Genomic DNA, 27,917 nt, shown 5'->3' with positions numbered 1-27,917 from the left:
TTTTCTTTTCCTTTTTAGGGCCACACCTGAGGCATATGAAAGTTCCCAGGCTAAGGGTCAAATCAGAGTTACAGCTGCCAGTCTACACCACAGCCACAGCAATGCATGATCCAAGCCATGTCTTCGATCTACACCATAGCTCATGGCAACACTGGATCCTTAACCCACTGAGCAAGGCCAGGGATCAAACCTGTATCTTCATGGATACTAGTTGGATCCATTTCCGCCACACCACAACAACTCCCTAGATAGTCTTTTAAAGCAATGCCTGCACTCTTATGGCATTAGTCTATTCACCTCTTACAAACCTGGCTTTTCTAGTTTGTCTTCCAGAGTGATTTCTCTGAAACACTAATCTGGTCAGGATGCCTTCCATGACCCCAGCCATATTTTCCTCAAGCCTCATCTTTCAATTCTCCCCTTCTTCACCAGTTTTAAAAATTAAAGTATAGAAGTTCTCATCATGGAGCAGGGGTTGACGAATCTGACTAGGAACCATTAGGTTGTGGGTTTGATCCCTGGCCTCACTCAGTGGGTTAAGGATCCAGTGTTGCCATAAGCTGTGGTGTAGGTTGCAGATGTGGCTCGGATCCCACGTTGCTGTGGCTGTGGTGTAGGTCGGCGGCTGCAGCTCTGATTGGAGCCCTAGCCTGGGACCCTCCATATGCCATGGGTGCGGCCCTAGAAAAGACAAAAGTACAAATAAATAAATATTAAAATTGAAAAAAAAATAAAATAATAAAATAAATAAAAATTGAAGTATAGTTAATTTATAATGTGTTAGTTTCAGGCGTACAGCAAAGTGATTCAATTTTATATGCATATATATGCATACTATATATATACATATATACACACACATGTGTGGGTGTGGTATATGTGTATTCTTTTTCAGATTCTTTTCCATTATAGGTTATTTTTCTTTTGGTGTGCCCACAGCAAGTGAAAGTTCCTGGGCCAGGGATCGAACCTGTGCCACAGTTGTGACCTGAGCCACAGGTGCGGCAATGCTGGATCATTAACCCGCTGCAGCACACAGAAACTTCCCACTATTTTTTTTATCCTCTAATTTCCTGACTGGTAGGAAGATGCTTCCCTGATGGGCATTCTATTTGAAAGTGGGGGTGAAGGAGTGAAAAACCTGACAGAAAATATGAAGAGTTTCATCAGCCTTCCCGTTTTCGGCTTTGTTTCATTTCCATCCTTTGTCACATCCCCTCTCCAGGGTTCTTTGAGGCCAATCTACTGTCTGTCTCCTGTTTCCATAACCCCTGCCATACTCACTGGGGACCTAGATTTCCTCATCCTACTTATTCAGTCAACACTCCTCTACCTATTTTTGTTTCTCAGAAATCTGCTGAAACCTCTCATGCATGGGCAGCTCCTCTCTTGTTGGCTTCACTTTCTAAAAAAAAAAAAAAAAAAAAATCCTTTTTCATCATTTAGTAGCATTTTGGAAGGGAGAAGAGATAAATATGCACTCAGGCAGCCCTCTTGAACTGGGAGTCCTTTGTACTTCTAATATTCTTTGAGTCTATATTTCTGTAAAATTTTTAAAAAGTCATATTAAAATGATCTTCATTAATATGAGGCCAGAGTTACTGCTGATCTTAGAGCAAGATATGAGATCTCTCTTCCCAGCTTTGCCTGAGGTCTAGACCACATTCCTTCTCCACATTCTGGCCAGTAAAAGCAGAAGCCATAAATCCACAGAGGGGACCTGACAGTGGTATGATTCATTTTCTGAAGACCCCCACTTACTGCATACGGTAGTGACCATGGCATGTCTAACTCCTAAAATCAAGGTGAATTCCAATATAGTCAGGACTGCAAACTCTCTAACGCACTGGAAGAAAAACTCACTGCACAGACACCCCCCCCCCCTTTTTTAAGGGCTGCACCTGCTACATATGGAAGTTCCCAAGCTAGGAGCTGAATCAGAGAATCAGAGCTGCAGCAATGGTGGATCCTTAACTCACCAACCGGGGCCAGGGATTGAACCCCGAAACCTTGTGGATACTAGTTGGATTCGTTACAACTGAGCCACAATGGGAACTCCAATAGATATCTTTATAATGACCTGTATGCAGCTAACTTTGATGGGGCACAGAGGATTAAGGATCCAGCATAGCCATAGCTGTGGCTTGGGTCACAACTGCGACATGGGTACAGTCCCTGGCCCAGGAGCGTCTATATGCCGCAGGTGCTGCCAAAGGGGATCAAAAGAAAGTGCACAGCCCCAGAGCAAAGACCCCACATATTATATCTCACTTCCTGCCAGGTCACCCTAAAACAAAGCTCCCCACTGGACAAGCCTGGATCCTGTACACAGAGTAGGACTGGCAGAGAGAAGCTGAATGTGTGAAGTCTGGGACATTTATTTGCATTACTGTTAAATATGAAGGGACAACCCAAGATGGTGGCTAGATGTTTAAGGACATCCATAAAAGCTGCAACGGGAGAGAGTGAGAGAGACTAAGACAAAATAAACAGAAATAACCTAAAGGCAACAGAATTCAGAGGACAGGAGAGATCTTACACAAAACCAAGCAGACCCTCACAAGTTTATATCCTTCAGAGAGATTTGCAAATATACTGCACCCGTAAAATAAGAACAGGATACTTTGAAAAAGCAGCACAAGAAAAAGGTCTTGGAAATTAAAAATTATCTCTCAGAAATTAAAACCAGAAGAAAGAGATAGAAACAGGAGAGAAAAGATGAGAGATATAGAGGAACAATCTAGGATGTCCAACTTACTTTTAAAAGGAAGGTTGGAGAAAAAGAAAACATCAAGAACAATATGAATTTTTTTTTTCAAAAAGAAAAGGATATCTGAGTTGCCTAGCATAAGGAATATAAAAAACATACATATCCAGACCCATCCTTGGAAAATTGGGGAGCACTGAAGATAAAGAGCCCACAAGCTCCCAGAGATGAAAAGTTGGTCGCCTTTTTCAAGAATGAGCTTTTCGGAGTTCCTGTTGTGGCTTGATGGTTAACGAACCCAACTAGCATCCATGAGGATGAGGGTTCGATTCCTTGCCTCACTTAGTGGGTTAAGGATCCTGTGTTGCTGTGGCTGTGGCTGTGGCTGGCAACTACAGCTCCGATTCGACCCCTAGCCTGGGAACCTCCATATGCTGTGGGTGTGGCCCTAAAAAGACAAAAAAAAAAAAAGAATGAGCTTGTCATGAAGCACACCAGGTGGTAGAGAACACAGAACAGTCCCTTTGTTATCCTAGGGGAAGATGCTTATCAACATAAAATTCTATATCCATCCAATTATTAACTGAATGTGACATTTTCAGACATTCGAAGATTCAGGAAGTTTTATCTCCCTTGTACCAGTTCTAAGGAAGTTGCTTGTGATTGCTCCAGTGAAATGAGGAAGTCATGAGATTCTAGAAAGGCAAGAGGGCAAAACCAGAAGAAAAATGAAGGTAAATCCTGGACTCTCAAGCCTAGAGGAAAGTCAGTTCCGTGGAGCAGGAAGACTGGGGGTTCCAGTAGGAAGTTTTCTGGAGGGTAAAAGGAATGTTTGGAGAAACTTGATACTATCTTTGTAAATTTGGAACAACCTAAAGAGGTGTTAACCTAACAGCAGATAGGAAAAAAAGAAAGGCAATTTGAAACCCCAGGGGAGAGAAAAGAAACAAATATGTCAGGAAAGAGACAGAACTAGTACATACCCACCACTTAGCTGTGCAGAGAGCCATATTTATGTAATTGTAATAATGTGAGCACTATTGATTGAATTTTAGAGTTAATATACAGATGAAAGGAAGACTTAATGGCTATAGGACAGACCCTTAACCTTGAAAATATAAAAAGTACAGCCAATGGTTGGGAGGTGGGAGTTGGGAGGAGAGCTCAGGATAGGATGCAAATAGCTGTATCTTTAAAAGTATGGACACGAGGGACAATGTCTTAGTTGGTTAGAACTAAGAAATAAAAGCACAGGATATTATTTTAAAGCTGTAAAAGTAACTAGTAGAGAAAGTGAAAAGGATAACCTGACCATGTTGGCAAAAAAGGGAGCGATCTGGAAGAGTACAACTGAACTAAATCCCATGTATTAAAGAAATCAGTGACTGTGTTCTAAATTGATCAAACAAGAAATAGCAAAGAAGTATATTATTTAGATACTACAAGAAGTAAAAACAGGAACAGTTAAATGATTTTAAGATGATTTCCTATGACGAACAGGACTAAGAGAATAGTGAACCAGAAGATTACTGCTTTTTACCAGAACAGTTTTTATTTAATTTTATTTATTTATTTATTTATTTATTTATTTATTTATCCTTTTGCCTTTTCTAGGGCCGCTCCCGTGGCATATGGAGGTTCCCAGGCTAGGGGTCGGAATCGGAGCTGTTGCTGCCGGCCTACGCCACAGCCACAGCAACGCGGGATCTGAGCCACGTCTGTAGCCTACACCACAGCTCACAGCAATGCCAGATCCTTAACCCACTGAGCAAGGCCAGGGATCAAACCCAAAACCTCATGGTTCCTAGTCGGATTCGTCAACCACTGCTCCACGACGGGAACTCCTAATTTTATTTTTATTATTGTTATTATTTTTATCACATCTGTAGTTGTATAATGATCATCACAATCCAATTTCACAGGATTTCCATCCCACAACCCAAGCATATCCCCCACCCCCCAAACTGTCTCCTCCAGAGACCATAAGTTTTTCAATGTGTGTGAGTCAGCATCTGTACTAGAACAGTTTTTATCTTTTTTTTTTTGTCTTTTGTCTTTTTAGGGCTGTACTCGTGGCAAATGGAACTCCAGTTTTTATCTTTTTCCTTACTTTTAAAAAGGGAAATTGAGAGAGAAGAAGGAAGGAGGGAGGGATGGAGGGAGGGAAGGAGGGGAAAAAGAAAGAAGGAAGAAAAGAGAGAAAAGAAAGAAAAAGCTTAAGGATCCCGAGAGATCATACTGCAACCTACTTGAAGATTGTAGATGGACAAAGACTTTTCTAAGACCTGGAAATTACACCCATATCTTCTGACATTAATATAAATTGTGTGTGATTTTGTGCGCGTGTGTGTGTGTGTGTGTGTGTGTGTGTGTGTGTACATATTTAATAAGGTTTTATTTTTGTTTTATTTTTAAACTTCATTTAAAAATAATTTCAGGAGTTCCCATCATGGTGCAGTAGAAACAAATCTGACTAGGAACCATGAGATTGTGGGTTTGATCCCTGGCCTTGCTCAGTAGGTTAAGGATCTGTTGTTGCCGTGAGCTGTGGTGTAGGTTGCAGACGCGGCTGGGATCCTGCATTGCTGTGACTGTGGCACAGCTCCAATTAGACCCCTAGCCCAGGAACCTCCATATGCTGCGGGTGCAGCCCTCGAAAAACAAAAAAACAAAAAATAAATAAAAATTTTTAAAATAAAAATAATTTCAAACTTCAGGGAAATTTTCAAGAATAAAAATAGTACAAAGAACATGTATAATCCACACCCAGATTCACTCATGTCATTATTTCACCCTGTTTGGCCCTCACTGCACCCATGTGTTCCCTAAACGTCTGGAGGGTTGCTTACATCAGGACCCTTTACCCCTAAATACTTTAGTGAATGTTTTGTAAGAACAGGCTGGAATACGCTCTTACACAACCACAGCAAATTTAACACTGATACAAAACTTTCATCTACCAATAAGATTTAGTCAGCAAATAGCAACTTTCCCTACTATAGGCTCCCTTCCTTTGGAGTCTGTTTTGCAAGGAACCTTCTTCCTTTTCTTCCCTACCCAGCCTTCTGCTGTCAACCTCATTCTCTATTTTTTTTTTTTTTCCTCTCTGTTTTGAAGTCTTTTGTTCTGTAATTATTTGAATGATTCCTGGAGCTTAAAGCACAGACATACACAAACATATACTTAGATCCTGTTTTGGAGGAAGTTTTTTGTTCCCTTGCCTTTCCAAAAATCACCAGCACTGTTGTTTGAGTCTTTGGCCCTCTTTTTGAAACGTAAATTGTACAGATATGTTTCTGAGAGTTTAACGGCTGCTTTTCTTTTCTGTCTTTTTCCACACCGGTTTATAGTTCAAAAAAGTACCAGAAGGTCTTATTCCTCCATCCACACCCAAGTTTGCATATGGAAAAGTTGCTCTGAAAAAGGTAAGAAAGGGAGGTCCCATCAAGGCTCAGTGGTAACTAACCCAACTATACTCAAGGATGCAGTTTCGATCCTGGCCTCGCTCAGTGGGTTAAGGATCCTTGTTACCACAAGCTGTGGTGTAGGTCGCAGATATGGCTCGGATCTAGGGTAGCTGTTGCTATGGTGTAGGCCTCAGCTGCAGCTCTGATTCAACCCCTTGCCTGGGAACTTCCATATGTGGTCCTAAAAAGCAAAAAAAAAAAAAATACAAAGGTAAGAATAAAATGACAGAAATACTGAGAGTGAGGAAGTGGGATTTAGCAGTCGTAAGTGAAAGTGTTGTGCTGGGGAATTGGGTTCGTTATTTTTCTGTGAATTTGTTTTCGGTGAGACTGATGGGGAGGATTATTATGCTTCTGGGAAAACAAGGCCAGAGGAGGTGAGAGGCCGTGTGTGCGTGTTGACAGGGTGAGCATATGGGCATGAACAGGCGTTCTTAGACCATTTTGGTTCCATTATTAATGTCAAAAACTCGAAGAGCCCTAGTGGGAATAACATGCCACCTTGTTATGGCTGGTGACAGTCTTTGTTATAATTCACCTCTTTTTAAAAGGGTTTCTCAAAAGCCACAGGCATTAACCCTAAATTATACAGTCCCCTCCATCTCAAAATCATGTCCTCATTTTTGTGACCTGTTGTTTATATGGTAAATGGGACATCGGGGGGAAGCTAGAAATGAATCATAAATACAAGTGAAGGGCATTTTATTCTAGGGAAAGAGAAAAAGAAGAAGGGTTTCATTTGATAGCCAGGAGTGACGTAAGCCCTAGTCAGTCTGTTTTGACCATCTGTGTCTTCAGGTTTTCCCCTCTTATAATCCCTAACTCCTACATGGGTTAACTCACAAGAAAAAAAAAGTTACACGTTTCTTAAGAATCTTGACATTCTAAAATAGCATCATGAGTTTTTATCTTTAAGCAAAATGCCAAACATGATTGTATAATTTTTCCATTCGTGAAGCCCTTTGATGTATTATGGTTGGCTGAACTCTTGTAAATTTTTCCACCTAGTGTCAGATATGTGTGTTACATTCTACAAAGAATGTGGTCTCTCTGCCTGATAGGAATCTTTCTTTAGATTAATCAAACTTTAATCACACTTGTAAAGGGAGTACCTTCTACTCGTTCATTGCTACTGCTATTTAAGGGAAGGGTGGGTTTGTGTGTCTTAGAGCGTGAAAAATCTATTTTTAGGCAACAGAAGATAACTGCAATGTTTAAAACAACAACATTGCTGAAACAAAGCTACCTGAGTACCAAAGTACATTCTATTTACCAAAAGGGAAAACTGTGAGACCAGAAATGGCTTTTCTTTGTTAACTTAAATATATACAATTTAAGAGAGCAAATCAGCATATAACTGAGTTAAGTTTATGTAGAATGTAGTTGTAGAAGAGAAAAGCTTTCCCCATGAGTTGAATTCCTTTAGTTGTCCAAGAGGGAAAACACCCACCTGAGTAGTTGAATTGATGGAACTATACTTAGTATTTTTTTCTTCCATGCTGCATGCATGTCATTGAGGTAGCCATGAAAAGTGTTTATAAAATCCCTAACCAGGACTTCCCCTGTGGTGCAATGGGATTGGCAGAGTCTTGGGAGCACTGGGATGAACGTTTGATTCTCAGCCCAGCACAGTGGGTTAAGGATCCAGTGTTGCCACAGCTTCAGCTTAGGTTATCACTGTGGCCCAGATCTGATCTCTGGCCCAGGAAACTCATATGCCTGGGGGGGGCCAAAAAAAATCCTGACCAGTATCATGTCGGGGAAAGCCCTGGGCTTGGAACCACATCTAACTGCAAATCCTGCCTGTGCCATGACTCAAGCGAGCTGCTCTGAGTCTCCGCTTCCTCTTCCCTAATAACGGGACAGTAATGCCTGCCTTGCTGGGTGTTGTGAGAATTCGGTGAGGTGTTAGAGTCAAGTGCCATCTCCCCTGCACTTAGGTGAGGCACCCATGCTTGTAGCTGCTATTGTTGTTACTGCATCAGAATAAGCACCCTGGGCTGCAAGAATACACAATCATTTAGGCTGAATATAATTAGTATTTATTGTCTACTATGCCATGGACATTGGGGGTGAGCTCAGCACAGACCTGCCTTTAAGGAGCTGATGGTCAGCAAGGACGACAATGGCATAAACAAACTGGAAAGTGATACAGACCAGGGAAATGCTGCAGACGAGCTCAGAGGAGGGCAGAGTTGTAGCCACTTCACTCAGAGGTGGTGGGCTTTACTGAGCCTTTGTTTTCATGCATTTTAAGGGCCTTTTATATACAGGAGGTTGTATTTGCAAATAGGTATGTTTAAATCTCTTTTTAAGATTACCATCTATTATTTTTCATCAAGAGTCAGGGAATGGATGGAGTTGAGTGAAGGTGATTAGGGGACAGCCCTGAGTGGAATTTTAACCATTTCAGTTCATTTAGGGTTTTGTCTTTGAGACAGCTTACAGAATGGGAGAAAATAGTTTCAAACGATGCAACTGACAGGGGCATAATCTCTAAAATATACAAGTAACTTATACAACTCAACAGCAAAAAGGCCAACAACCCAGTTGAAAAATTGGCAAAAGACCTGAATAGACATTTCTCCAAAGAAGATATACAGATGGCCAACAACCACACAAAAACAATGCTCAAATCACTGATTATTAGAGAAATGCAAATCAAAACTGCTATGAGGTACCACCTCACACCAGTCAGAGTGGCCATCATTAATAAGTCCACAAATAACAAATGCCGGAGAAGGTGTGGAGAAAAGAGAACCCTCCCGCGCTGCTGGTGGGAATGTAAATTGGTACAACCACTATGCAAAACAGTATGGAGGTACCTTAGAAAACTATATCTAGAACTACCATATGACCCAGCAATCCCACTCTTGGGCATATACCCAGATAAAACTTTCCTTGAAAAAGACAGATGCACCCATAGTTCACTGCAGCACTATTCACAGTAGCCAAGACCTGGAAACAACCTAAATGTCCATCAATGGATGAGTGGATTAAGAAGATGTGGTATATACACACACACACAAACACACACACACACAATGGAATACTACTCAGCCATAAAAAAGAACAAAATAATGCCATTTGCAGCAACATGGAATGAACTAGAGACTCTCATACTAAGTGAAGTAAGTTAGAAAGAGAAAGACAAATACCATATTGTATCACTTATATCTGGAATCTAATGTATGGCACAAACAAACCTTTCCAGAGAAAAGAAAATCATGGACTTGGAGAACAGACTTGGGGTTGCCAAGGCCGAGGGGGAGGGAGTGGGATGGACCGGAAATTGGGGGTTAATAGATGCAAACTATTGCCTTTGGAATGGATAAGCAATGAGATCCTGCTGTATAGCACTGGGAACTACATCTAGTCACTTATGATGAAACATGATAATGTGAGAAAAAAGAATGCATACATGTATGTGTGACTGGGTCACCTTGCTGTATAGTAGAAAATTGATAGAAGATTCTAAACCAGCTATAATGGAAAAAAATAAAAATCATTAATTAAAAAAAAGAAATCTGGAGTTCCCATCATGGCGCAGTGGAAACAAATCCAACTACGCTCCATGAGGTTGCAGGTTTGGTCCCTGGCCTTGCTCAGTGGGTTAACGATCCGGCGTTGCCGTGAGCTGTGGTGTTGGTCACAGACGCAGCTTGTATCTGGCGTTGCTGTGGCTCTGGCGTAGGCCAGTGGCTACAGCTCTAATTAGAACCCTAGCCTGGGAACCTCCATATGCCTTGGGCGTGGCCCTAAAAAGACAAAAAGACAAGGAAAAAAAACTCCACTGTCTTTGACAATGACCTTATTCTCTACAGTGGTTACCAGGGAGGGAGGAGAATAAATAAATGCTGCTTTTGTTCCTTTTCAGTTAAAAACAGTGGTGGAAGCTCTGGACATTCTGTGTCCCTCTGGACCCATAAAAAGCTTTTATCCCTTGACATTTATCCAGGTGAAACAGGTAAGCTTGCAAAGGTAATGCTTCACCTTTTTTCTACTTGCAAAACTGCTTTCTGCACTGTCCTGAACACAGGGACCAAACAGCAAGCAGGTAAATCAGACTCCACGTAAGTTAACCATGACTGTCCAGCCTCTCTTTAGTTCTAGGCGCTGCACCTAGATCTTTCCTGTCTTCCCCTCCTCCCATTTCTTATTATCACTCAGATAGGTCGTAGCGCAACCTGCTTCAGCATGATTCTGTGCAAGCTAGACACTGAGTGTATCTCTGACATAATTAATCCTTTTCATTAGGTATCAGAGAAAATCCACTATTTTAATACTCAAAAAAGACAACTGTCCACAATTTGCTCAAAGGTATAGGCACTGTGTTTTAATGGATTAGGTTCTTAGACATTCTTTTTCCTACTTTTGAAGAGAACAAGAACAGAGTACATCATGTGTGTATAGGTGTGTGTCTGTGTGTGTTTAATCTCCAGGCACTGCCCCATCTTTATTGTAAAAGTTTCCCCAGCTTTTGCAAAAGTTGCAAGACTAGTACAACAAACACCCATAGAGCTTTCACCTGAATTCACCACGTTAACTGTTGCTTCACTCACTTTACATTTCTCTCTGTGTGTGTGCAGTCAACTGCTTTTTTTTTTTTTAACCGTTTGAGATAGTATTTCAGTATCATACTTAACTCAAATATTACAATGTATATTTTTAAGAAGGACATTATCCTATGCGACCACAACTAATGATCATCCTTAAGAAATTCAGTGTGGCTACAATGCTATTACCTAATTTACATTCTACAGTCAAGTACCCCTGGTCAAATAATGTCCTTCATTGCTTAACTTTTTTCATCCCAGTTTCCAATCCACAGTTATGTTGCATTTAATCTTTCATCTGAAACTGTTTCCGTGTCTTTCTCTCCCTCTCTCTCTCAAGACACGGATTTGTCTGAAGAGTTCAGCCCAGTTGTTTTGTAGACCACCCCTCACTGCTCAGGTTCAGCGAGGCATTTTTAGCATGAACATGACAGCAGTGAGGTGTCCTTCTCAGGGCACAGTATCAAGATGCTCACAAGGTCATTCTGTCCCTTTGCTGAGAAGTTCAGTTTTATCACTTAGGATCTCAGTCCCATTTTTTTTAAATGGGCCGTTACCTGGGTCTTCCTTTCTGACTCTGTGTGGAGATCACCTTCCGGAGGGTGACATAATAATAGCACATCTAATCTTACCTCAGTGTATTTTGCCTCTGGTTACCACTGTTAGACTTGTGATTTACCCTACAGCACCAGTTTGTGAGAAATACAATGAATGATTAAGCCCTGGCTGATTTTATTTTATTTTATTTTATTTTATTTATTTATTTATTTATTTATTTGTCTTTTTGCTATTTCTTTGGGCCGCTCCTGCGGCATATGGAGGTTCCCAGGCTAGGGGTCGAATTGGAGCTGTAGCCACCGGCCTACACCAGAGCCACAGCAACGCGGGATCCGAGCCGCGTCTGCGACCTACACCACAGCTCACGGCAACGCCGGATCGTTAACCCACTGAGCAAGGACAGGGACCGAACCTGCAACCTCATGGTTCCTAGTCGGATTCGTTAACCACTGCGCCATGACGGGAACTCCTTGGCTGATTTTATATTTGCGTTGGGTAGCGTTCTTTCTCTAGGTCTAACACACACAATCCATGTCTTCATCCACCTGCCTTCTCCACTGAGTAGAGCCAATGGCACATCAGGCAAGATATGACACAGAGCAGTTGGAACCTAGGAAGTAAATCCTAGCTTAATGTTTAGACACTGGTGGATGTGTTCTTTCTCAGAACCCTTCTGCTCTCATCTGTGGCCAAGGCAGTGCTCTCAGATCTAGCCGTGGGGGGCCTGAGCTGTGTTTCAGGTCTAGAGCAAACCCATGGGATGTTTATTTCCAGCAAATTCCATGGTGGGCACAGCTGCAGGAAGTGAGGTACAGCCCTGGAACCCCCCACAGCTGGCCCCTGCCCTGGCCCTGGAGGACTAAGCTATCATTTGCAGGGGGGCACCTCAGCTTCTGCTCCCCTCCTGGAAACCCCTCGCTTAGTTTTCTTCAGCCTCTCCCCTTTGGTACTTTCAAAAGATAAAAACAGGAGAGAGATGGAGATCTGGGGTCTGGGAGGGAGGCATTCTTGTGTTTGAAAGTTTGGTTGGCGACACCAGTGGCATTTGAGTTTAGCCCTTTCCTGCAACACAAGAACATGGGTTAGTGTTTTCCTTCAGCTCCTGCAAATCACCTCTCCACTTGCCCTGCAGTGCACTTTTTTGCTTTCGGAGCCCTAGGAGCTGGCAACTTTTTCTCTGCTCCCTGTTGGGTTTCCATGTGGACTCTCTTATAAGACTCTGGATCTGTCCAGCTCCTCCAGCTAATGCTGACAGCAGGAACCCCTCACCCAGGCTGTGGGCACCCTTGCTGCGGAGGCTGATTGCTGGGGCCTTCCTTTCGGACCGGAGATCCCAGCATCTCAAAGTATTTCTGACTTAGCAACAGGTTACACCCCTGTCTCTGTTTCCCCTACTCCTCCACTTTAAACAGTTTCTGATTGACTCTTGTTTTGTACGTTAGAGCAGATTTAGCTCAAGAACCTGGGGAATGGTTCACCAAACATTTTTGGCTCTGTTGCTCTTTGTCTTTTGTTGTTGTTGTTGTTGTCTTTAGTTTCTTTGGGTCACAGAAATAACCTGTGAGATATATGATGAGATCCCCCTGAGTGATTCAGGGGAAGACACTCAGCACATTCCAGGGTCCAGTTCCCTCATGTGGGAGACTCGGAGGGGATGTTTCACAAAACACTCTTGAGGCTTCCGTGCAGATTACTGCAGTGATGGTTATCCTATGATCTGAAGACTGAAGCTGGTTCCCTTCTTTCAGACTGAATTTTTGCTAAGGCAAGGAAGCATTTCACTGCTATGGTTTTAGAAATGTTGCTTTCAAACAGATCAAGGGTGACCAAGTTCTCCTAATATGAACGGCAAAGGTGATGTCTTTTTCTTGCATCCCTCTCTGACCAGTATTTTGGGTTTGTACTGTACCGGACAACGCTTCCTAAAGATTGCAAGGACCCAACACATCTCTCTTCGCCCTTCAATGGTGTCCACGATCGGGCTTATGTCTCTGTGGACGGGGTAAGTGTCTTCTCTGGACTTGTGAGGCTGCCCCCACAGGGAAAGGGTGTGTGGGCTGCACTGTGGCTGCCTTTCCAACCTCAGGCTCAGCCGTTCCTCTTGATGCCCTTTAGCTGTGCCCCTCACTTGCTGAGGTGGCCTCCCTAGGCTCCGTCTGCCTGAGATGTGCCTCTCACCCGTCTCAACAGCGGGCTGTGCACAAGATGCCCCTTCCTCAGAAGCCCTCCTTGTCACCCAGTCCAGGGCCATCCCCTCTGAATGGCCTGCATGTCATCCATGCCTTCTTTCCTCCTGGAGAACAGGGTCCGTTTTGTACCTACGGGATGATTCATTTAACTGTGCCTTCATCCTGCATAAGACACTTTACTCTGAAGGAATAGAATGTCTGTGCTAAAAGACACAAAGAGTTCGTTTTGTAGCAAAGTCAAGATAACATTTTAGGATTTCCATTCCTCTCACTGAAACAATCGTGTGAGAAGACACATGAAGAGATTTACCTAAGAAATTTTGTTCAGAAAATTTTAAATGAAAATATTTCCCCTCTGTTTTCAACAGTGGCTTTAATTTCAGTGGCAGCAAGTTTCTAAGACACGATGCGAATACTGATGGCACTTGTTTCTGAAATTCCAATTTGGAGTCTTATCTTAGTGAATTATAATCAGTGTTACACTGTGTTTTTTTAATCTCGTGTTTTAAAAAATTAGGAATATGTTGCTGTTGTTTCCCCTCACTTTATTATTTAATCTTTGTGGTTAATGCATCACATCAGGTATTTTGAGGTGAGACAGCTCCACCTAACTTGCTGATTTTATCTTATCTGATTTTTTTGTCTCCTGCCTCCATGTTGTTCAGAAGCTATTTTTTGTGACTGTCTTTTGTGCTGTGAGAACATGAAGAGGTTCCTGTAATAGGAATCTTCCCCCAGAATGTTTGCCTCTATTCCCTTTCTAATAAAAACAGATGCACAGCCAAACTTTCCAGAGCCAAGGAACCCAGCCTCACCCCTTTCTTGGGGGAGCCGAGCCTGGTGATCTTCTTGTGTAGCCATCTGGCCCGTGATTTGGGCAAAAGACTCATCAGAGCATTCCCTCCCAAGTCTGATGACATGTCAAGGCAGGAAAATGCGTGTTGAATTAACTGAGCAGGTTGCCTCTCTGCTGACTCTCCCACCCTAGTTAATTCTCACTTGGCGTTGAACCCACAGGTCCCCCAGGGAGTCCTTGAGCGAAATATTGTGATTACCCTGAACATAACAGGGAAAGCTGGAGCCACCCTGGACCTCCTGGTGGAGAACATGGGGCGTGTGAACTATGGCAATTCCATCAATGATTTTAAGGTAGGTCCAGCCTCACTGTTAGGAGTGAAGCTCAAATCTTGACCTGACTGTGCCTGAGCCATTGGGGAAGTTTTTGTAAATCCATTTAAAAACTCTCCTGCATATATTCTTTCCCTGTAGCCCTGTTCATAGAGAAGCAATTTTTAAAAACACACCCACTTTGTCAAATTTGATGAGTGAACCTACCCTGACTTGTTTTGCAACCTAGAAGTTGGGTTATTTTGGGATAACTACAGGGATCAAGAATGTTGAGCTTTGCAAACAGGGCCCTTCCCTTGTATTTGAGTGCAGTCATCCATTAGAAAGAAACAGGAGGAGGAAGCCACTGCATCATTTTCCAAAGCCAGCTTAGCATTTCTTCTGCTATTTTCTGGGTGTGAATGAGCTGGGGCAAATCCTTTTCTTTCTTTCTTTTTTTTTTTTTTGCTTTTTTGTTTTCAGGGCCACACTCAGGACATATGCAGGTTCCCAGGCTAGGGGTCAACTCAGAGCTACAGCTGCCAGCTTACACCACACCCACAGCAATGCAGGATCCAAGTCGCAGCTGCGACCTACACCACAGCTCACAGCAACGCCAGATCCTTAACCCACTGAGCAAGGCCTGGGATTGAACCTGCAACTTCATGGTTTCTAGTCGGATTCATTTCCACTGCGCCACAACGGGAACTCCTGGAACAAACTCTTGAATCATAGAAAGCCTTTCCCTTTGTGCACTGCCTCTCATCTCTGTTGGTTATTCTCTGCCTAAGTGTCTTCCAAATACATTTTTCTAATGTACATTTTGAGAGTATTATTCAGTAAATGTCTGTTAAGCTCCTACCCTGCGCACATGAGTGCTTTTGCTCCGTGAGGATGCAAAAGATGTTGGGATATGGGCTCCCCCAGTGGTAGCTCACCATGTGCTGGAGGAGAGAAGCCTGCATCAAGGAAATGATGGCACCACCCTCTCTAGGACAGGACCCTTCCTGACTGTTCTGGTGGCTTCTCAAGCAAGGCAATTATATTCTTAGGGAATAGCCATGACAAGGACACTTTTGTCCCCAGTAGAAATGTCCCTATTACAGTCCCTGTGCTCAGACTATAATTAGTAGTCTTCCTGCTTGGCTGTCACAGGCCACACTGACCCGTGGAGTGACAGGGACTCTTATGAGATCTATGAGCCCCCAGTACCCAGCAAAGAGCCTATCGCACAGCTGCCTGGTTAATGCTTATTAAATTTCTAATTGTGTAATTGAGACTTGGTATTGAGAGGTGTCCTGGGAGAAATTTGGAATCCCACTGGGATGGAGAAGCTCCCCTCATTAAAAGCTGAGAAGAGGAAGCTAGATGAGCCATGAGCAAAGGTTTTGATGCACTGGCCATGCCACGGACACCCCCGGCCTTACCCCCACTAGACAAGTAGAGCAACTTCAGAATTTGAGTCTGAGGCTCCCTATCATCATGACGGCCCTTTCTCTCCTTTTGCAGTGGGCTGGATGTTCTCTTGCATTTCCCCTGATCTTCACTCTCCCACCCTCAAATTCCATTATTTTCTCCATTCTACCAATGTCTCTGAACCAAATACTGAAGATTGGCGATTTGGGATCAAAGCTCTGGCCTCCAGCCAGATTTGTGTCACTTTCATGTACACACAGTTTGAGTCTCGTGTACTGCTGGTGTTTCACATCCCAGTTTGCTTTTCCCAGGAAATCAGTGCTATAACACAGAATCACTTGAAGCTTCCCTCCTCTACCCCACCCTCATCTTATTGCTCTATTTCTCCTTTGCAGGGTCTTATTTCTAACCTGACCCTTGGTTCCAGTATCCTCACTGACTGGAAGATCTTCCCGATGGACACTGAGGATGCAGTTCGCCGCCACCTTGGGGCCTGGCATGGCCATGGTGGCAAGGGCAACCATGAAGCCCATACCCACAGCCCATCTAAGTACACACTGCCAGCCTTTTATGTGGCTAACTTCTCTATTCCCAGTGAGATCCCAGACTTGCCCCAGGACACCTTTATCCAGTTTCCTGGATGGACCAAGGTATGTGTCTTCATGGGAAGTGTTTGAATTCAGGCCTCAGATGTCTGGCATTCAGTCTGTGATAAAGAATCAAAAAGAGCTGCTATGGGGATATTATGTGACAGTTGGGGAGTGCAGGGTTTTTCTATGGAAGTTTTCCCATTCCATGGGGACAGGACCATGGCAGATCTTTGGGGATGCAATGGTCAGCACGAAGGTATACTATCTATCCCATTTTCACTGACTGACAACTTCCTTTAGCAGATGATGGCTTTCCTCCTTCCTGTAAGAAAAATCATAGCCCCTTTTGATATTGACTAGAAGGAGCACTTCTTTATCCTGAGAAAAATCTGGCCCAGAAAAAGAGGTGAATCTCTGGGGAGACTGTTTTCTCTTGTTCATGCCTTACTCTATGCTCCCAGAATACCCACACCTCTGTATGAGGGTGCCCCGTGTTCTGGGGGCAGCCACCACTGTCTGTATGATCCTCGGCTCTCCCTTGGCCATTTGACTGTCTGCTCACTCCCCTTTATTCTTTGAAGACATTGGCATGTCTTCTTTCACCATTGTCTTCCCTACTTCAAGTCCTATTTTCATCCTTGATGACCTTATTATGACTCAGTTATTCATTCAACAAATATTTTAGTGGCTGCTGTGTATCCAAGCTTTGTGCTAGGCACTTAGGATATACTAATGCATAAAACCAGATATGCTTCTTGCCCTCATGGAACTTAAAGTCTAGCTGGGGCAGCAGACTCAAATCCTATAATCACCCAAATTAAATGATGAAACTGCAGTTGCAATGGATGCTAAGAAGAAATATGGGGGTTGATCATAATTGGGCATTTGACCTTGTCAAGGAGGTTCAGAGAAGCTCTCCCTGTGGACCTGATGCTTGACAGAGATAGGAGGTTTGAGTAGGAATTAACATGGCAGGAAGGGGAGGGAAACGTGCTCCAGGCAGAGGAGATAGCATGTGCAAGGGCCATGTGGTTAAAGGGGAGCGTGGCCAGTGCGAGGAACTGATACAGGACTCAAAATGTATGGAATCTGATTTAGAGAAGAGGCTAGAAAATGGGTAGAGACCAGATCAGGACAGGCCAATTAAACCATATTAAGGTTTTGTCTTTCTGTTGAGAGCCACTAGAACAGAAGAGACATGACACAATTGTGATGTGACCAGCCTCTGTAACCCCAGGATGGGTTGGGTGAGAGTACATGTGGATTCAGGGAAACCGTCTTGGAGGCTGGACTATAGTTTCATTGATGGACTTGGGATGGTGGGAGCCAAGATGGAGATGATGTCAACTATTTGAGAGATGTCTGATGTTAAATCAGTAGGATGTAATGAGAGATCAGATGTAGGGGTTTAAAGAGAAGGACATACCACATGACTCTGAGGTCTTCTACAGCTAGGCAGATGGTACCATTTACTGAAAGAAGAAATTTCAGAAGAGGACTTGGGCTGGAAGAGCAAGATCATGAGTTTTGATGTGGACAGTTGAGTTAGAGAGGCCTTAGAGAACAGCAGAGAAAAGGTATTGGAGGAAGAGGCCCTTGGATCTATGGGTGGGGATTCAGAGGAGGGGATCTGGGATGGGAATATACATGTGATGTAATTTGTGTGTGGATGGTCTCTGAAGACATGGGATGGAGGAGGTCCTATAAGGAGAGAGGACGCAGAAAGAAGAAAGGAAGATCAGACCTCAGACTGCTTGTGAGAGACACAAACATGATGGAGAGTGAGGGGAGACCAAGATAGGGGAAGAGAACAGCATTTATGCTGTTGAGGGGGGTCATGGGACCTTCTTTAAGGGCTAAGCCTGCAGAGGGATGTATCTGCAGCCAGATGGCCTTCTGTTGAGTATAGGGGAAGGAGATGAACATGTGAACAAATATAGATGCTTAAATATAAACATTTTTCTTGAGAAGTTTTTGAAGGAAAAGAGGAAAAACATACTGGGAAAAAAAGCTGGAAGAGAAGAGGGCTGAAGATGCACATGACATGTGTTTAATAAATGCCCTTTTATAATGTTTGCTTTTTACATGTTTATGAAAATATATTTTTATTATCATTCTATTTGAAATATTTTCTAATTTTCCATACTATCTCTTCTTTGAAACAGGTTATTTAGAAATACGGTGTTTAGGGAGTTCCTGTCATGGCGCAGTGGTTAACGAATCCGACTAGGAACCATGAGGTTGTGGGTTCGGTCCCTGCCCTTGCTCAGTGGGTTAACGATCCGGCGTTGCCGTGAGCTGTGGTGTAGGTCGCAGACGCGGCTCGGATCCCGCGTTGCTGTGGCTCTGGCGTAGGCCAGTGGCTACAGCTCCGATTCGACCCCTAGCCTGGGAACCTCCATATGCCGCGGGAGCGGCCCAAGAAATAGCTAAAAATACAAAAAGAAAAAAAGAAAAAAGAAATACGGTGTTTAATTTTCATGTATTTTGGGTTTTTTTTTTAAGCATATTTTATTTTTGAGTCTAATTTAATTCTTCTACAAAATTTCTGGAAGAAGGAGAAAAATCTTTATGATCTTGGGTTAGGCAAAGCTTAGATTTGTCACCTAATACATGATCTTTAAAAGAAAAAGTTGATAAATTGGACATCATCAAAATTGAAAATGTTGGAGTTCCCTTCATGGCTCAGTGGTTAATGAACTCAGCTAGGATCCATGAGGATGGTGGTTCAATCCCTGGCCTCACTCAGTGGGTTAAGGATCTGATGTTGTCATGAGCTGTGGTGTTGCTCGAATCCTGCATTGCTATGGCACAGGCCATCGGCTACAGCTCCAATTTGACCCCTAGCCTGGGAACCTCCATATGCCATGGGTGCAGCCCTAAAATAGCCAAAAAAAAAAAAAAAAAAAAAAAACCAAAAATGTTTTCCTTTCAAAAAACATTATTAATAAAAATGAAAATCCAAGCCACAGACTGGCAGAAAATATTTTCAAATCATATGTCTGACAAAGAACTTGTTTCTAGAATATATAAAGAATCCTTATAAGCCAATAATAAGACAACCAACCCAGTCAAAAATTGGGCAAAGGGCTTGCATAGACATTTCACCAAAGAAGATATGCAAATGGCTGGTAAGTACATAAAAAGATGCTTAATGCTCAGTATCATTAAGGAAGTGCAAATCAAAACCACAGTGAACTACCATTTCCCACCCACTAGAATGGCTATAATAATGAAAGATGGACAGGAACAAATGTTGGAGAGGATACGGAGAAACAGGAACCTTCCTACATTGCTGGTGAGAATGTAAGATGGTACAAACACTTTGGAGCACAGTTTGATAGTTTCTTCAAGGACTAAATATAAAATTACCATAGGACTCATTGATTCTACTCCTAGGTGTTTCCAAGAGAAATGAAAACATATGCCCCCACAAAGACTTTCACACAAGTATTCATGGTGGCATTATCAAAATAACCCAAACCTGGAAATCATTCAAAATGTCCATCAACTGATGAATGGATAAATAAACTGTGGAATGGTCATACAGTGGAATAGTATTCCACAGTGAAAAGGAGCAAACTACTAATATGAGCTACAACATGGATGAATCTGAAAAACAGTATGCTAAGATGCCAGTAATAAAAGACCATGGATTATATGAGCCAATTTATATGAACTGTTCAGAAAAGGCAGGTCTGTAGAGACAGAAAGTAAATAAATGGCTGCTTAGTTTAGGACTGACGACGGGAATAGAGTGACTGCAAACGGGTATGGGGTTTCTTTACAGAGTGATTGAAATGTCCAAAAATTGAACTGTGGCGATGGTTGCAAAATCTTCTTAAATTTATTGAGACTTGGTATATAGTCCAGCATATGGTGTTTCTGGAATTGTAAGCTCAGCTGTCCTCTCTCTGGACACATGTTTCTATCTCTCAACTCTCATGCCTTCCAAGCCTAATCTTCCATCTCACTGATGGCCTGAAACCCTGCCATTAAGGCCACGGTTCTTCCCTGTCCCGCCTAGACATCACCACCTTTTTAAGAGCCATCAATCTATTGGCCCCCTTGCCTTCCACTCTGTCCCCTTGCTCATCTTCCATTGGGATTGGGTCCACCATTGGCCTCTGCTGGTTCACTAGCAACTGAGCACCTTAAGGGGGTCTCTCTGGCCCATTTGTCAAGGTCACCATGCTCCTTCTTCACACTGTGGAGGCCTCCAACTTGCCCAGCAGTCCTTGGCCTCTCTTCCCCATCCCAGCTGGCCTCTTCAACCCCCACCACTGCCCTTAAATCACCTTACTCCTCCCCACCCCCTCTTAGAGGACTCACCCTCCTTGCTGCTATCAGGTGGAGCTCCTTTGTTCCTCAGCTTCCTGTCAGACTTATCTCTCTGCCTCCACCCTCACTTCCTGCCAAGTGGCCTCTAGGAGGAAGTCTAAGCTCTGAATCCCCCCTCCCCACCTCCTTCCTCCAGGCCAAGATCCTGTTCTCTTACTTCCTCCTCCTGCATTTTGTCAGCCTTTCCATCTTCTCTGACAGCTCTCAGGTCGCAGCCAAGAAGGCTCGGGGATCTAGAAACAAAGCAAAGTCCTCCCTGATCTTCATGCTGGAGCACTCAGGCTTATTCTTGTTCCCTTGCTCTTTCTTTTTCTCACTTCATCCTTTCCCCCTCTCCCTCTGGGTGTCCTCTGTTCACACTTTTTCATTCCCTCCCTCTGCCCACTGAGCCTTCACAACATCAAGACTGGCATTAACTCCTCTATGAAACCTTCCTGGGCACCTGGTCCCCCTTGAGCCCCTTCATGTCCTGCCTGGACTAAGTACCATGATCCTTCACTACTCTTAGGCTGGTACCCTGCTTTTACCTATTGAGTCATATGTTTCGCGAGAGGCATTTTTTAAAGTGTTCGGTTTGTTCTGCCTCCTCTCTGGGCCTGGTTACTCTGTAACTGCTTTCAGGTGACAGGGGGGAAGATGCCTGTGTTGCTGAGCCTCTAGGAAGAAAGCATAGAAGGGCATGTAGGCCCTTGAGCGATCCTTTTGGTGATGAGAAGCTTAGGTGGTGCTGTGAACGCAGGGCCAAGGCCGATGAGAAGACCCAGCACAAAACACTGCTCACCAGATGGTGTCAGTTTAGCGCCTTAAGAGAAAGAACCATTGGGAAATGCAAAGCTGAAAGAGAACATAGCTACAGGAATTATGAGAAGAGCTGGGGGCTCAGATGGAGCTCAAAGCACACCTGGTCCTTCGTCAGAATCAGAGGCTTTGTCAGGGAGGGAATTTCAGGTGAAAGGATACTAGAGGCAAAGGTAAAGAAATGGAAAGCATGATATATTTTTGGAGGTCAAGAGGGTTCATGCTGGCCAGGTCATAGAAGTGTCACACCCAAGAGTTACTGGCCTAGGCGTTCTGCTCAGCACTTAAGAGACATTATCTTCATAATCATCAAAGGAGGGCCCTGTGGTAGGATGTCCCAGCAGTATTTCCATTTTGCAGATGAGCAGATAGAGGCTCAGAGACCTCGATATCTTATGTGAGGTACAAAAGTGGTAGTGGAAGAGCTCCCCAGCCCTGGGTCTGTCTGACTTGAAGGCCCCATGAAAAGGCAGGCAGCGTGAACAGGGCCCCCCAGGCCAGCAGGGAACTCGTGCTAATTTTCCAGCTCTTTTCTTGTTTAGTCAGTTTGATGTGTGTTCTGCACCTTTATGCTTAAAAAGTACATATACACACAATATACATGAATGCATCAGAGGATTTGGAACCCCAAAAGCCCATGTAATTCGTGTCTTCCCCTAAACTAGTATACAGATATTCACAGCAGCATAATCCAAAAAATATCTAAAATCAACCAAAAGGTGGAAAAACCCAAATGTCCATCAACTGATGAATGAATAAACAACTGTGGTCTATCCAGATAATGGAAAATTATTTGGCAGTAAAAAGAAAAAGTATTCAAACATGTTACAACCTGGATGAACCTTGAAAACATGCTCAGTGAAAGAAGCCAGTCTCAAACCATACATACAGTGTGATTCCATGTATAAGAAATGTCCAGAACAGGCAGATCTATAGACACAGGAAGATTAGTGGTTGCCTAAAGCAGGAAAAAGGGAGTATTGAGTGGCAAATGGGGAGTAAACATCATAGAATGTAGGGTTTCTTTTTGGGGTGGTGATTGGGCAGCTCTGTAATAATAACCAGCAAACTGTACATATGAAATGTGGGGATTGTGTGGCATATAAATTATATCTCAGTAAAGCTTTACACACACAAAGAAGGCCATCCACAGGATTTGTGGACCTGGGTTGTGTAGGTCTGAAGGTCAGAGGACATACATGTATCATACATAAAACAGAACATGCATCTTTTCTGTTATTTTCTGGCAAGCAGTGGTCCCTGTTGCTAAGGACAGTCCTGGGCCAACTCCTGAAGTTCTGAGTAATCAACAGATGTAGAAGAGACAGAGCCCACCCTTCCTCACCAGGCATATGGAGTTCTGACTGGGAGAAAGAGTACATTGGCAGATGTAAGAAGTGGTAGGGATGGACCACCTGAAGCCTGGGCCATTTCCAAGTCTCTGCCTCTAGCAGGGAGACCTGTCAGGCCCTGTCCTGGCCTCTTGGCTCATGCTATTCACTTGCTGTAGAGAAACTACTTTGATGGAGTGAATGAAGTCACTGATAAGGGGATTCATGAGATAAAAAACTCACTTCTGATTACTCAGCCTCAGTTGAGCTGGATGTGGCTTTCTGATTAAATGCTCCAACATAACTTGGATTTCAGTGGGAAGCAGTCAAGCATGTTTTGCTCCACATAGGAGACACACACCGGCACTTTTCTGCACAGAATCCTGACTGCCAACTCCCTATGGTACCAGTGTTCTTCAGTGCTCCGGCTGTGTCAGATGTGCCAGACCCAAAATGCCATGCTCTGCCAATGCGGTGACATGGGTACTGTAGCCTTCCTGCATTTTTTTCCACTTGCGGTAGGTCTGGGTGCCTAACAGAGCATGATCCTAAGAGAGGTGGGTTTACTTCCCACTTTTTCTCCATTAGAATTTAGCTTTGAACACTAAGAATGAAGATAGAGTACAGACTAAAGTTTTTTGTTGTTGTTGTTATTGTCTTTTTAGGACCTCACCCTTGTCTTTTTAGGGCATTTGGAAGTTCCCAAACTAGGGGTTGAATTGCAGCTGCAGCCTCAGCAATACCACATCCAAGCTGCATCTGCAGTTTACATGGCACCTCACAGCAACACCAGATCCTTAACCCACTGAGCGAGGCTAGGGGTTGAACCCACGTCCTCTTGGATAACAGTTGGGTTTGTTACTGCGAAGCCACAACGGACACTCCCTAAAATCAATTTTATTTTTTAAAGGCAAATATTCGCTCTTTTAAGATATTTAAAAAAAAATCGTGCAATAAAAGAACTTATAACAAAGGGCTGACAAAAAGCCCTTCTAGTTTGAGACTCTTTTGGCATCTTGCTTTTGAAATTTCCAGCTCTCCAAACATTTGGTCTTTCTGGTGACCAGTCCTATCGTGAGGCCTTCACTAGAAAGATGACATGATTAGAGGGTTGGAACTTTCAACCCCATCCCCCAACCTCTAGAGTTGGGGTGGGGGGCTGCAGATGGAGTTCTCTAAAGACTATAGAACAAGATTCAGAGAGCTTCTGTGTTGGTGAACACATCCAGGTGCTGAGAGGTTATACCTGAATGGGAGGTGCATCTGGAGGGGCTGGTAGCTCAGTTGCCTACCCCTCATACCTTGTCCTATGAATCTTTCCCATCTGGCCATTCCCAAGGTGCATCTTTTATAGACAACGCATAAATATAAGTAAAATATTTTTCTGAGTTCTGTTTGAACCTTAGGAGGGGGTCATGGGAACCCTTGATTTATAGCTGATTGTTCAGAAGAAGGTGTGGCCCCAGACCTGTGACTGGTATGCGAAGTGGGACAGTCTTATGGGACTAGGCCCTTTATCTTATGGGATCCAATGCCAGATCTAGGTGGATGGTCTCAGAATTGAACTGTTGGATATCTAGCTGGTTTCCAGAGAATTGCAATGTTGGCTGGTGCCAAAGAAAATATCCCAGGAGTTCCCGCCATGGCTCAGTGGTTAACAAATCCAACTAGGAACCATGAAGTTTCAGGTTTGATCCCTGGCCTTGCTCAGTGGGTTAAGGATCCGGCGTTGCCGTGAGCTGTGGTGTAGGTTGCAGACGCGGCTCGGATCCCGCGTTGCTGTGGCTCTGGTGTAGGCCGGCTGCTTCAGCTCCGATTAGACCCCTAGCCTGGGAACCTCCATATGCCGAGGGAGCGGCCCTAGAAAAGGCAAAAAGACAAAAAAAAAGAAAGAAAGAAAAAAGAAATTATCCCAGAAAGAACCAGGAGGGGAGTGATAGGAAATGAAGTTGGAAAGCTGGTTTTATGGCCATATGTACCAAGGAGTTTGGATATTACTTTGAGAACTTTGAAGAACTACGGGTGGTGTGAAGCATCAAAGTGATGTGATCGGGTATGGCAACAGTTTACAGAATGTACCAGAAGGTGCGGAAGTGGTGATGGGGTTATGGAGCATGTGAACACTGCTCATTGACATCATAATTAAACACTATAATTTCAGAGAGTGGTAACTGTTGGAAAATAAATGTGATGATGTGCTCTAACATGAGGTGCAGGGGTGATGCTGCTGCTCTTATATGGCATAATCATTATCCATTGCTACATAACAATTTTTACTCTAAAACAGCAGTAAATATTTAATATCCTCACAGCTTCTATGGATCAGGAACTTGGGACTGACTAGGCTGGGTGGTTCTGGCTCAGGGTCTTATAAAATTACAGTCAACTTGTCAGCCAGGGCTGCATCATTTGAAGGCTTTACTGGGACTGCAGGGTCCACTGCCCAGGTGACTACTCACATGGCTGGAAGGTTGGTGCTCGCTGTGGGCAGGAAGTCTTAGTTTTTTCCCCACATGGGACTCTCCACAGGCTGCTTGAATGTCCTCACAACATACAGTGGCTGGCTTTCCCCAGAGTGAACAATCCAAACAAGAGAGAGGCAGGAAAAAAACTGTATTTAAAAAAAAAAAAAAAAAACCCACTTAGCCTTGGAAGTCACATGGCATCATTTTGGTCACATTCTGTTGTTATCAAGAGTTATCAAGTCTAGTTCCCATTCTTGGGGTGGTAATTAGAGTCTGCCTTTTGAAGGGAGACGTATCAGAGAATTTACGGACATATTTTTAAAATTGCCACGTATGGAATGGTCAAGAATGCCTCTAGGAGGAGGTAACCATTGAGTGAGAGGATGAGTCATCCATGTGACGAAGCAGAGGAGAAATGCTCCAGAAACAGGGAACTTTGTGTGCGAAGGCCCAGAGCAAGACAGATTCCATAATCAAGAGGGAGTGTGAGAGAAGGAGATCTGGGGTCAGGGTGGAGGGGGTGCCAGTCAGACAGATGTGATGTAGACCGTGGCTTCCCACTCCAGGAGTAGGTGCTAAGCAGAGAGTGAAAGGACTGACTTGCATTTTAAAAATAAGTGGGGAGTGGATTGTAGTAGGTGAGACTGGAAGCAAGGGCTGATGGAGGCTGTTACCGCAGTCCTGTAGGACACCGTGGGCTTGGGTGGTGGTGGATAGAGAGAAGGGCAAGATGTATTTGGAAAAGAGGCAAGATTTACTGAAGGATTGGGTGTGGTATTTGAGAAAAAAAGTTTTGAGGAGGCTTGGGGCCTGCACAGCTGGAAAGATGGTGCTGTCAGCCCTGAGTTCGAGGCTACGGAGGGCATGTTCAGTTTCAAATACTTCCTTCTCATCCAAGAGTAAATTCTGTCTGCTCTTGGCCATCAAAGGTGTGACTATAAATTCTGGACCACTGCAAAAACGGCCAGGTGCATTCAGTACAATGTAATTTTGTCGTCTGTTTCCAGGCCTGATGGCCATCCTCTAAAGAGCCTGTCAGTCTTGAATCTATACAGATCAGTCTGTACAAACCGAGATGTGGGTACACTGTAAGTCAGAGGTGTGCCTTCATTGCTTGTCATGAGAATGCAGTGGGGAGGTGCCTGTCCCAGCTTTGGGGCTGTTGGGAAAGGACCCAACCTGTAGAATGGACTCCGGAGTGGAGGGTGATGGGTAGGAAATCTGCTCCCACACACCTCGGAAGCTGTCCCTGCTGATGCCACCAGCACCCACACGGTGACATGTTTCCCAGACATTTCTCAGGCCTCCTGTCATGTGACCTCTTGACAAGTAACATCTGACAGTGGTAACCACTTCCTCCCTTGAAACTCTCCTGACATCTATGACCAAACTTCTGGTTTTCCCTCCTTGTCTTTGTTCCTTCTCAGGCTTTTCTGTGTCCTCAGAACTTGATCCAGGGCCCTCTTCTTACACTTTCAGGGGACATTATCCTCACAAATGTGCTAGTAACACTCAAATTTCCAGCTCCAACTTGCCATCTTTGAGGACCAGGAACACCGCATCCATCCACCATGGGGGACTTGGCATTGGAGGCCTCATGAGCACCTCTCACCCAATACAAATAAGGCAGAACCCTTCCTCCTCATTCACCTGGAGAAGTGGTCCAGGGAGAAGGAAGGAAGCTAGACTAGACCCTAGTTCAGCAATGGGGGTGGGGGAGTGGAAAGGAGGCTTAGCTGTGGGAAATAATACCAGCAGTCTGGTCATGGAAAGCTCACTGCACATCACCACTGTGCTGAGACCTCAATGGCATTCTCTCACTTAGTCACTTACAACAACCCTGAGTGAGGCACAGACATGACAGAGGTAGCCCTGACAAGATTTGGTGACTGATTAGTGAAAGAGGAACTGACCAGGAGAGGATTATTCTACTATTGTTAAATCAGGTTCATAGATATAATTTACTTTACTAAAAAGTAGCATGCTATTGTACCTCAAGGCCATAGAGATATGTATCAGTTACCTTTTGCTGCATAACAAACCACCCCAGACTTAGTGGTTTCAAACAACAACCATTTATCTAGCTCCTGATCTAGAGTACTGGCAGACTGGGTGGTGGTTCTGCTGGTTGCAGCTGGGCAGGCCCTTCTAGTTAGTAAGGAGGCCCTTCTCCTGGGAGTTGACTGGCTGTCTGCAGAGGCAACAGGGATTGGTCCATGTCTCTCTCATCATCCATCAAGCCACCCGGGGCTTGCTTATATAGGGACTGGCAGCGTGCAAACAAAGAATGCAGATGTGCCAGGCTTCTTAAAACCCAAGTCAGAATTCACATGTCACTTCTTCCATGTTCCTTGGATAAAACAAGTCACTAGATCAGCCTGATCCAAGGGAT

At 43.9% G+C, this 27,917-nt stretch overlaps 1 protein-coding gene across 1 annotated transcript in view; it reads left to right on the top strand.

Annotated features, from left to right (window-relative positions):
* GLB1 (galactosidase beta 1) overlaps window positions 1-27,917 on the top strand; it is a 102,408-nt gene that overhangs the window by 65,660 nt on the left and 8,831 nt on the right. The window contains exons 11-15 of the mRNA XM_047769533.1: window positions 6,058-6,132; window positions 10,052-10,141; window positions 13,177-13,290; window positions 14,495-14,626; window positions 16,396-16,650. Coding sequence (XP_047625489.1) covers window positions 6,058-6,132; window positions 10,052-10,141; window positions 13,177-13,290; window positions 14,495-14,626; window positions 16,396-16,650 — 666 coding nt within the window. The remainder of the gene's footprint in view (window positions 1-6,057; window positions 6,133-10,051; window positions 10,142-13,176; window positions 13,291-14,494; window positions 14,627-16,395; window positions 16,651-27,917) is intronic.

Source organism: Phacochoerus africanus, chromosome 1 (assembly GCF_016906955.1).
Source record: "Phacochoerus africanus isolate WHEZ1 chromosome 1, ROS_Pafr_v1, whole genome shotgun sequence".
NCBI classification, from domain to species: domain Eukaryota; kingdom Metazoa; phylum Chordata; class Mammalia; order Artiodactyla; family Suidae; genus Phacochoerus; species Phacochoerus africanus.
This window is presented reverse-complemented; position numbering and strand designations above follow the sequence as displayed.